Raw genomic sequence first — 12,265 nt, forward strand, 5'->3', positions numbered from 1 at the left:
AGTTCGCCTATAATTTTCCTTTTTTGTAAAGTGCTGATAGTGGTTTGGAATTAAGGTTTTCCTGACTTATGAAACAAGGTGGGAAATGTCGACTGAAAAAAAAAAAAACACAACCGAAAAGTTGAGAATTATGTTTTATTTGGTGAACCAAACTGAGGACTTAAACCCAGGACACAGCATCTCAGACAGCTCCGAGGGGCTGCTCCAAAGAGGTAATGGAGGAACTAGGATATATAGGGGTTTTTGCAACAAACACCAGGTAGTCAGAACTTCAAAAGATTGCTGTTAATTCGAGAAAACCAGACATCTCAAGTTAAGGAATTAATAAGCACTCTTCTATGTATGGGAGGATGCAAGAGTCTGGGCTCACTGAAATAATTATTTTTGATATTTTCCTTTAGATATGCACCTCAGCTGTGTGGGGCCAGAATCCTGTGTTTTCTCATGCTGAGTCCCCTCAGGGTGCACCATTGGGGAGGGGGGCGGAGGGGGATGGGGAGTGGCTGCAGCAATGACTTTTTGATGGGGGGAGTATCCTGTTTCTATCCTGAGTCTCCTCAGGGCTCACCTTTGGGGCAGCTGTAATGTGATGGCTACTTTGTTTATCGATATGGCAGGCAGCATTTATTATTGACAGAAACATTCCCATTTTGACTATATTCTGGAAAACTTTGTGAAAGATTAGTATTATTTTTTCCTTAAGTATTTGGAAGAATTCACCTGTGAAGCCATCTGGACTTGGTGTTTTCTCTGGGGGAAGATTTAAATCATAAACTTAATTTATGTTGTGATTTCTTTTGTGTCGGTGGACCATTTGCAAGTGTTTTGCATTTAATTTCCTAACATTTGGGGGTTTTTCTAGTCATCTTTCTGTTGTTGCTTTGTAGCCTGTGTTGTGGTTACAGAACATCATAGTGTACATGATTTCAGTCCTTTGAAATGTTTGGTACTTGCTTTCTTGCCCAACTTATGGTCTATTTTGTAAATGTTTCGTATGCATTTGAAAGGAATATGTATTTCACAGTTACTGTATTTATGTATGTATTGGGTTGGCCAAAAATTGCCTTTGGTTTTTACGTAAAAATGAAAGACACATTTTTCATTTTCGCCAAGAGTTTTATTGAACAACCTATTCACCCTTTTGTTCCATTACCTTCTGCCGTTTTTCAGGCAACTTCATAATTCCATGTTCCCCAAACTTTTTATCTGTTTGAGCAAAGGACTGTTCCAGGTGCCTTTTACAGTTTTCCAGGGAATTGAAATTTTTTTCATTATGAGAATTCTGTAAAGACCGAAATAAATGTAAATCCGAAGGTGCAGTGCCTGGTGAATATGGTGGATGAATGAGAACTTCCCAACCAAGCTGTAACAGTTTTTGCCTGGTCATCAAAGAAACATGCGGTCTTGCATTATCCTGATGGAAGATTGTGTGTTTTCTGTTGATGAATTCTGGGCGCTTTTTGTTGAGTGCTGCTTTCAGTTGGTCTAATTGGGAGCAGTACTTGTTGGAATTATTCATTTGGTTTTCTGGAAGGATCTCATAATAGAGGACTCCCTTCCAATCCCACCGTATACACAACATCAACTTCTTTGGATGAAGACCAGCCTTTGGTGTGGTTGGTGGTGGTTCATTTCACTTGCCCCACGATCTCTTCTGTTCCACATTATTGTACAGTATCCACTTGTCATTGCCCGTCACAATTTGTTTTAAAAATGGAACATTTTCATTACATTTAAGTAGAGAATCACATGCGGAAGTATGGTCAAGAAGGCTTTTTTTAGCTTAACTTACATGGAACCCAAACATCAAAGCAGTTCACATAACCAAGCTGGTGCAAATGATTTTCAGTGCTTGATTTGTATATTTTGAGTATGTCTGCTATCTCCCACATGGTATAACGTTGATTGTTCTCAGTTAATGTCTGGATTTGATCGCTGTCAACTTCAACTGGGCTACCCGACCGTGGAGCATGGTCCAGCGAGAAATCTCCAGGACGAAACTTCTCAAACCACTTTTGACACATTCGATCAGTCACAGCACCTTCTCCATACACTGCACAAATCTTTTTTGCATTTCAGTTGAGTTTTTACCTTTCTTGAAATAATAAAGCCTAACATGCTGAAAATGTTGCTTTTTTTCCTTCCATCTTGAATATTAAAATTGCTACACAAAAATTCACCAATTTGTTAAGTCTATTTTTATTTTTTATTTTATTTATTTTTTTGCTTGAGTAATGCTTGTGGAGTTGAATTTTTTTAACATCTTTATTGGAGTATAATTGCTTTACAATGTTGTGTTAGTTTCTGCTGTATAACAAAGTAAATCAGCTATATGTATACATATATCCCCATATCCCCTCCCTCATGAGCCTCTCTCCCATCCTCCCTATCCCACCCCTCTAGGTGGACACAAAGCACTGAGCTGATCTCCCTATGCTATGCAGCTGCTTCCCACTAGCTATCTATTTTACATTTGGTAGTGTATATATGTCCATGCCACTCTCTCACTTCGTCCCAGCTTACCCTTCCCCCTCCCCGTGTCCTCAAGTCCACTCTCTACATCTGCGTCTTTATTCCTGTCCTGCCCCTAGGTTCTTTTTTTTTTTAGATTCCATATATATGTGTTAGCATACAGTATTTGTTTTTCTCTTTCTGACTTACTTTACTCTGTATGACAGACTCTAGGTCCATCCACCTCACTACAAATAACTCAATTTTGTTTCTTTTCATGGCTGAGTAATATTCCATTGTATATATGTGCCACATCTTCTTTATCCATTCATCTGTCGATGTAGGTCCTTTTTTTAAAATGCACGCTGATGTGATAGCTGTCACATGCAATCTAACAAAATTGTTTCGAATGAAGTTAAAGACAATTAAGTGCTACTAGAGCCATCTTACGGGAAAAAAATGAACGAACCTTTTGGCCCACCCAATATATTCTGTGTTGTTTAATCATGATGTTTAAATCTCCTGTATTTTTAACTGATTATTTGTCTGCTTGTTGTATCAGGTACTGAGTGAAGAGCATTAATATCTCCATGTGTATGTGTGGATTTTTTCATTTTCTCCTTTTAAGTCTATCAATTTTTGATATTTATGCTTTGAAGCTAAGTTATTTAGTGCATAGCAACTTAAGTTGTTGCCTTAAAGTATTTAGATCATTGCATTGGTCAGTTTGTGCATCTTCCTGCTGCCCTGACCATTTATTGTTATGACATGTCCATTTTTATCTCTAGTAACATTACTTCCTTTAAAGGCTGCTTTAGGTCCTATTATAGAGCTACACCAGCAAGCATTCTTTTGGTTAATGTTTCCTTAGTATATCTTTTTCTGTGGCCTTTTCTTTCATTTTCTCTGACTTTTTATGTTTAAATGTGTCTCTTCTCTGAAATCTAGCCCCACAGTCTTTGTCTTTTTTTCAGAGAGTTTAATTTATTTACATATAATGTAATTACTGATTTGCTTTGACTTAGCCTGTGTATATATTTGTCCCTATATGGTTTTTTTTGTTTGTTTTTTTGCGGTACGCAGGCCTCTCACCGCTGTGGCCTCTCCCGTTGCGGAGCACAGGCTCCGGACGCGCAGGCTCAGCGGCCATGGCTCACGGGACCAGCCGCTCCGCGGCATGTGGGATCCTCCTGGACTGGGGCACGAACTCGTGTCCCCTGCATCGGCAGGCGGACTCTCAACCACTGCGCCACCAGGGAAGCCCCCTATATGTTTTTTATTTGTCCCATCTGTTCTTTGTTTCTTTCTTTTTTTTTTTTTTTTTTTTTTTTTTTTTTGTGGTACGCGGGCCTCTCACTGTTGTGGCCTCTCCCGTTGCGGAGCACAGGCTCCGGACGCACAGGCTCAGCGGCCATGGCTCACGGGCCCAGCCGCTCCGCGGCATGTGGGATCTTCCCGGACTGGAGCATGAACCCGTGTCCCCAGCATCAGCAGGCGGACTCTCAACCACTGCGCCACCAGGGAAGTGCTGTTCTGCTTTTTTACATTTTCTCCTTTTTGCTTCAGTCTGTTTAAATCTGTTGAACCCTTTAGCATTTCACTGATTCTGTCTTCTGGTCTCTCTAACCTGTTAAACAAATCCAGTGGGTTCCTAATATGATACTGTGTTTTTCAGTTCTAGGATGTCCATTTCATATTTTTTATAGATTACAGTTTTCTGTTGAAAGTATTTATGGATTTGTCCATTTGGCCCATCTCTATTTTCTTGACCATATTAATCACTTATTTTAAGGTTCCTCCTTGAGAAATCTCATAACTGAGTCATCTAGATCTGTTTCTGTTGTTAGCTAGATCTGTTCTATTTCTGTTGTCTCTTTTTCTTGGTTTTCAGTCATTTTTTCCTGTTTCTTTGTTATAAACCATGCTTTATATCATAGAACAATGAACTTTTTCTATAAATTGTTAGATTGTAAATATTCTAGGGTTTGTGAGCCCATATATACATATTCTTCTTCTTTTAAAAATTTTCTACAGCCCTTAAAAATGTAAAAGTTTTTCATAACTTGTGGGCTATACAAAACCACAGTGCAGGTTAGAATTTTTGTACCTGAGTTTTACAGTATTTGATTGGATGCCAGACATTGTGAAGGAAAAATTTAATAGCCTCTGGGTAATGTTATCTTTCTTCAAAGAAGATTAAGTCTTCTTCTTAAAACTAAATAATGCCAGGAGATTACCTTGATACTGTTGAAGTTAGTTGTGGCCTGTTTGTTTCCAGGTGGTAGCTCTTGTTCCTACGCCCTGATCTGCCTGAGACCTCCTCTCAGTGCTGATGGTGTTTGTTCACCATGCCCTCCGCATTCCTGGGACCCGATCTCTACTCTCCCTCCCAGCACCATCCAGATGCTCATCTTTGCCCAGCACGTCACCCTCCTGGCTGCTGATTTGTGCTGGTTTTCCCAGAGTGTTGCTTGTGAATGAATGCATAGTTTAGGAGTTAGCCGAAAATAGAGGGGATTTTTTTGTTGTGCTGAAGGGAACTTATTGGTGATTTTTTTTCTTTGCGTTCTGGGTCACTTTGTAGCCGCAGACTTATTATCCCAGTAAGAGTTGCCTTCTGCCTGTGCTGGACTTAGGAAGTGCACGCAGGGAAGCTGGGATGGAGTGGAGCTCATCCTAGTGTTTGCTGCTGTCAGTCGTGGCCCAGTGCGCCCTGCCTGCATCACTTACTCGCCAGTGCTTCCAAATAGTTTTTTCAATATTTTTTGTTGTTGTTCATCATTTATATTTATTTTCAGTGAGCAGTTAATCCAATATGAGTTACATTGTCATGGCCAGGAAAACAAGTCCCTACATTTTTTAAACTAACTTTTTTTTCCCTTGACTATAATAGTATATTTTCATTGTAAAACATTAGAAAATACCAAAAACTGTGCTGTAGAAAATTGAAATTACCTAGAACCTTGTTACCTAGAGATTATGTTCCTGTTAATCACATAAATTTTGTTTTTATTTAAAAATCTAGTTCTCTTGTTATAAAAGTAATCTGTATACATAATTAAAAATGCCAAGTAGCTCTGGAAGTCTTTTACGAAAAACTGCAGTTCTTAGACCTCACTCATCACCTTATTTTCTGCTTCCCAAAGTCAGCCACGTACAGTTCTTTTAACTATTTGTTTTCTTATTTATCAACATAATTATAAATCATATACCTATACTATTACTTCTTGATTTTTAAAAGTGTTTATTATTATCTTAGTTTTAGACATTGTCTGTGAACTTCCTACTTTGGAAGATAAGAATTTAGCTGCCTTTCCTCCATCCATTTTTTTTCCCCCTGATCTCACCATATACAACTGTACTTCCTATCCCCAGATCCTCCAAATATACTTGTAATTTTAGTGAAATCATTGTACAGTGTTGGTGTTACCTTGACCATGTATATTCTAATCAAAGCTGTGGTAATTGTACCATGACTACTTTTCTTTCTTGCACCATATTTTATTTTCCCTTTAGTGAATAATTGCTTTGTTTTTCACAAACTTATTTCTAGTTTGTTGCCAGACTCTTCCCTAGATATGTTTATCTCTTCTCAGATCGTCCATATACATTAGGTATTATATGGGTCTAATCTTTGAACCATTTCTTTGGAATCCCCTCTGACCTGCTCCAAACCAGACGAGTTTTTCCTTTGACCTGCTGGAAAGATGTCATCCTGGCCTCTCCCCTAACCTGATGTTAGATCTCTTATTGTCTGGAGTCCATGGCTTCTTTTTTCTTGATATATTCCCCCATTTTACTGGCATCTATGGGACAAGGGGTGTGTGTGTGCGTGTGTGTGTGTGTGTGTGTGTGTGTGTGTGTGTGTGTGTGTGTGTGTGTTAGAAATCGCTGCTGTCCTGCGGTGTCCAATCTTCCCTCCTTCTTTATTAGTACTAGCATCTCCCCATGCCCCCACGCCCACTTTGGATTTGGGTTGGCGCATGACTGCCTAGGCAGAGACATCATTTCCCAGCTTCCTTTTGCAGCTGGGTGTGGCCGTGGGAATAGGTTGTATCCAGAGTAAAATAGCCGTTCATATGGCTTTTAATTCTTTTTCCAGCTTTATTGAGTTATTATTGACAAATTTTAAAAATTATATATATGTAAGGTTTACAAAATGGTGTTTTGTCATAAGTATACCTCGTGTAATAATCACCACGATCAAACCAATGAACACGCCCATCACCTCACATAGTTAGCATTTTGTGTGTGTGATGCGAACACTTAAGATTTACTTTCTTACCAAATTTCAAGTGGACTATACATTATTGGCAACGGTAATTAACCATGCTGTGTATTCGATCTCTAGAAGTTTATGCATCTTATGACTGAAAGTTTGTACCCTTTGCCAACATCTCTGCATTTTTCCCACCTCCCAGCCCCTGGCAACCACCATTCTACTGTCTGTTTCTGAGTTCGACTATTTTAGATTCCAGTCATAAGTAACATCATGCAGTGTTTGTCTTTTTGTGTCTGACTTATTTCACTTAGAATAGTATCTTCCAAGGATTTCCTTCATGCTTAAGGCTGAGTAATATTCCACTGTGTGTGTGTGTGTATATATATATATGTATATATATATACCACAATTTCTTTATTCATTCATTGACACTTAGGTTGTTTCCATGTTTTGGCTACTGTGAATAATGCTGCAGTCAACATAGGAGTACAGATACCTCGTCAAGATACTGATTTAATTTCCTTTGGATAAATACTCAAAAGTGGAATTGCTGGATCATATGGTAGTTCTATTCTGAGTTTTTTGAAGAACCTCAGTACTGTTCCCCATAGTGGCTGCACCAATTTACATTCCCACTAACAGTGCACAAGGGTTTCCTTTTCTCCACATTCTCATCAGTATTTGTCATCTCTTCTCTTTTTGATAATAGCTGTATTAACAAGAGTGAGATGATCTCTCACTGTGGTTTTGATTTGCATTTCCCTGATTATTAGTGATATAAGCCACCTTTTCATATATCTGTTAGCCATTTATATGTCTTCTTTTGAGAAATGTCTATTGAGTTCCTTTGCCGATTTTTAAATTGCTGTCATTAATTAATAATGGCAAAAAATATTTAATTTGTCCATCTTTTTGCTTTTGAGTTGTTTGAGTTACTTAAATATTTTAGGTGTTAATCTGTTATCAGGTATATAATTTGCAAATATTTTCTCCCATTCCGTAGGTTACCTCTTTATTTTGTTGATTTTTCCTTTGCTGTGCACAAGCTTTTACTCATGTAGACCCACTGTTTTGTTTTTGTTTGTGCTTTGGTGTCATATCCAAAAATTTCTTACTAAGATGCATATGCTCTTTTTTGAAGTGCCTATTCAAGTGTCTTGCCTATTTTTCCATTATGTTGGTTTCCCTTTGGTTTTCAGGAGTTCTTTGTATATTCTGGATAGAAGCCTTTTGTTAGTTACATGTGTTCTAAATATATTTTGTCTTTTAGTGGCTTGTCCTTTTAAACTTGTCCTTAGAAATGCAAACTGTAAACCAAAGGACTGAATAAATTGGACTATAATAAAATTAACAACTCCTCTTCAAAAAATGCCATTTAGTAGAATGTTGAATAGAAGGGTCATGTTCTTGATTCAAGGGAGTAAGTGTATCATGTTAACTCAAGTCTTTTTTGAAAATACCCATTTTCAGGTTAATGAATTCCCTTCTAGTCTTATTTTAAAAAGTCAATTAAATTTTATCTCACCCTTTTTCTGACTTAATTAAGATGATTGTATGATTTTTCTCCTTGATTATATTAATGTAACAAATAACATTGATTGATTTTCAAATATTAAGCAGGACTTGTCAATATTATCACTTTTTTTTCATTGTTACCAGTCTTACAAGTTAAGATTCCATTTGTGATTTTCTGATTGTGAGTGAATTTCATCATGTCACAGTCTTTTGGCCATTTTGCTTTGCTTCTCTGTAAATTGTGTGTATATTCTTTGCCTTTTTTATATTACATTTCCAATTTTTTTTCTTGTGAATTTTTAATCTGGTATAAATAACCTTTATCTAGTATATCATCACAGTTTTTTTCCACCCTCTGCTATTTCACTTATTTTTATGCTATTTTTGGCCATACAGAGTTTTTTTTTTCTTTTTTTAAAATTTCCATGCAAGTATATCTTTTATTTATATCTTCTGAATTTCCTTTATTGGGTGAAAAATTTGGCAAATCTTTGGATTAGATAGATAGATAACAGGCATGTGTACACATTTGCATGCATGTACGTATATAATCTTTAACCTAGTTGGAATTCTAAAATATTTTCCTTGGTTGTTTTTATTTTACTTTTTTTATAGTAGTATTTTTTAAAATAATTAAGTTATTTATTTATTTAATTTTGGCTGTGTTGGGTCTTTGTTGCTGTGCGCAGGCTTTCTCTAGCTGCGGCGAGCATGGGCTACTGTTCATTGCAGTGTGCGGGCTTCTCATTGTGGTGGCTTCTCTTTCTGTGGAGCATGGGCTCTAGGTGCATGGGCTTCAGTAGTTGTAGCATGCGGGCTCAGTAGATGTGGCTCGCGGGCTCCAAAGCGCAGACTCAGTAGTTGTGGCGCACGGACTTAGTTGCTCTGCAGCATGTGGGATCTTCCCGGACCAGGGCTCGAACCCACATCCCCTGCATTGGCAGGTGGACTCTTAACCACTGTGCCACCAGGGAAGTCCCGTCCTTGGTTGTTTTTAGACAATTGTTATTTCAAAGGAATTTTAAGTTCACTTTATCTAATTGAGTTTTATGATTAGAATTGTATTACATTTGTATATTGATTTTTGGAATTTTTTTTCTTTAAATTTTTGGCTGCACCCCGCGGCATGTGGAATCCCCGACCAGGGATCGAACCCACACCGCCTGCATTGGAAGGCGGAGTCTTAACCACTGGACCACCAGGGAAGTCCCCATGATTTTTGGAATTTTTTTTATTTCAAGAATTTAAATATGTCTTTCTTTTTGCACCAGTCTTGTTCTGTGTTTTTCAGTAACATTTTGTTTTGTTCGTTTAAGTTCTAAAACCTTTTTTGGTAAATTTATTTTTATACAATGGGTATATTTTTGTCTTTATTATAATATAGATGATGTATTTTTTCCATTTCCCTAGGTTGTTATTTCTCGTTAAAATAAAGCTATTCTTTCTGTTACCCAGCTATGTAAAATTTTATAGCCAGACTCCTTACTGAATTATTTCATTAAATCTATTAAGGTTTTTTTTGACATCGTAAATCTTATAAATGTGCAGTTTATCTCATCAGTAATAAGAAATAGGGTTTTTTGTCCAGTATTTATTTGATTATTCCCTTTCCTTCTCACTGCATTGTTAGACCCTCCAGAGCAATCTTCAGTAATCATAGCGCTATCTGGCATCCTTGTTCCTGGTTTTAATAGACACTATTTTATAGCAGAACACTTAGACTGAATGAGCAGAGCACAGATGTGACCTCTGCCACTGTCACATTGTCGATGAGGCTTGGTGAAGGGAAGATGTTCCAGAACATGGGCAGCACTGTAGTTCTGTTCTCATTGACCAGGAAGAAGTAAGAAGTAAAGCAGCTCACAAGCACCTGTACACAACTGTTTTTCCTAAGGAGTTAACTGAACCAGGCAGTGCCTGCTAGCCCAGTGTTATAGAAGGACATGGGCAACACCAAGGCCCCACCTGACTTCAGTGATGATGAATTGAAGTTGGGACCAGGCAGCAAGGCTCTGTGTTTTTCTCCAACTGTTCCAGCCACATGTGTTCAGACACGACAGGCAGAAGATGGAATTGATGTGGAGTTGGGGTTTTGCCGTGAATACCGTGAGTTGAGGATGTATGGAAGAGAATGTTTTTAATGATGGGCTGTAGATGGATTTTAATGGGGACGATGGGGAGAGAAGCCATGGTAGGATCAGTGCATTTTAGGTCCTGGTCGGGTAACATTCTTTAGAGTTGGGGTAGTAGAGGGAGGTGAGTGGAAACACAGGATGTTGGGAATTAGAAGGTGGGGTATTTAACAGTGAACTTTTTGAGGAGCTGTACTGAATGACAGGATCTCCAAGATGTGAGCATTGGAGTGACCGAGGGAGGGAGAAGAAAACATCATGGACATGTACTGACCAGCCCAGATAGATACAGGAAGGCTTATTGGTGCAGACAGAAGTCCAGCAGATTAGCTAAGACAGAATGGGTGTTAGGGGGGCTCCCAGTAGTGAGCTGGAAAGGAGCTTCTCCAGGGAATGGACGGGACTGCCCTGGGCATCTTCCAGGTAACTGCAGTCATCTTTCTGAGCTGAATCCATCCTCTCCTGGTGTCAGTTTAAAGTATGGGAAGTCTCTGAGCAATTACCAGAAACACAAAAACACTTAGTTCATAATTTTAAAAATATCATTTGGACATAAATATATCATTCTGACATTTATATATATATGTAAAAGTTTCATCTAAAGGAAAAGGCAAGTAAGCCACCTTAGAAATGTATGTTAGCCACCTTAGAAATTTATTTTTGTTTATTTGTTTTACCACTTGGTTTTTTTAGCTTTATTGACTATTACCAAGTTTCAGTGTTTCAAATAATTACTGCAACTGGGACATTAAAAATACAAACGAACATGCCAAAATAATTGTATTCTGAATGTTATGTATAATATTATATATTTTATATTATATAAAGGGTTTTATACATAAAGGTAAGATTTGATTTATGATTATTGAAAATTCAAAAATATGTTTGAACAAAACATTCCTATGCATACATACACAATAACTCAACTGGGATAATCAAAACCATACATGAGTGTGGTTATTAAAAAATAAAATTACATTCATACAACAATGGTAGAAATTGAAATCTTTTTATTAATTTGAGAGTATTATTACAACATCACACACATATGAATGATGTAACCTAATTCCGTATATTTAAGAATCTTTATGCTTGACACTGAAATATGTCTCTATCCCATGGGAAATTTTTGATTTAAAATTTTTTTATTTTAAGGGATTTTTATAATTCATAATCATTAACATCTCTATCCATGGGCATAATGCAGACCCAATCCCAGCAAATAGAAAAGTCATGCGGGTCAACCATATCACATGTGTATTTCACCATAGTTTTTAGAAAAATATCCTTTTCAATTGTACAGTTTGGTCATGCTTCATAGTCATGCTTGTCATCAGTGATTACAGATGAGGCACAGAGCTTAGAGGGGAATATATATTGCTGTAGAGAACTAGGTACTAGAGCAGCGGTATCACTGGGTGCTCATGTGGAGACCACCACCCAGACACGCTAAATTAGCTATTAACCTAGGTGTCAGACTTTCAAAAAAGTTAGTGCACTGATGTGTACTAACTTGCTTATTTTTATTTATTTTTTTGTTTTTTTGTGGGTTTTTTTTTGCGGTACACGGGCCTCTCACCGCTGTGGCCTCTCCTGTTGCGGAGCACAGGCTCCGGACGCGCAGGCTCAGCGGCCATGGCTCACGGGCCCAGCCGCTCCGTGGCATGTGGGATCTTCCCGGACCGGGGCATGAACCCGTGTCCCCTGCATCGGCAGGCGGACTCTCAACCACTGCGCCACCAGGGAAACCCCTAACTTGCTTTAATGCTGAAATGTCTAAGTCCAGAATACTTGTCAAGTGAGTTTTAGTACTATCTCACTTTTAAATTTAATGAGAGCTGTGATTTTAAGTAAAGGCAAACATTTTTCTAACTGATCTGAAAAGCCTGAAAAACAATGTCTTTATAACAAAAATGCCTTTCCAGTTTGAATTGTGTGCCTATCA

The 12,265-nt window shown here is 37.9% G+C and overlaps 1 protein-coding gene across 6 annotated transcripts in view; it reads left to right on the forward strand.

Moving 5' to 3' along the window:
- NEK1 (NIMA related kinase 1) overlaps nucleotides 1–12,265 on the forward strand; it is a 213,440-nt gene that overhangs the window by 162,328 nt on the left and 38,847 nt on the right. For 2 of the 6 annotated variants that reach the window (XM_060155835.1, XM_060155837.1), the window contains one exon: nucleotides 10,226–10,294. The exons of 3 other annotated variants lie outside the window; for them this stretch is intronic. In XM_060155835.1, coding sequence (XP_060011818.1) covers nucleotides 10,226–10,294 — 69 coding nt within the window. Of the gene's footprint in view, nucleotides 1–10,025; nucleotides 10,193–10,225; nucleotides 10,295–12,265 lie in introns of those variants that run through there. One more of the 6 variants, XR_009541711.1, reaches the window with a different exon arrangement.

This window comes from Lagenorhynchus albirostris, chromosome 7, assembly GCF_949774975.1.
Source record: "Lagenorhynchus albirostris chromosome 7, mLagAlb1.1, whole genome shotgun sequence".
NCBI classification, from domain to species: domain Eukaryota; kingdom Metazoa; phylum Chordata; class Mammalia; order Artiodactyla; family Delphinidae; genus Lagenorhynchus; species Lagenorhynchus albirostris.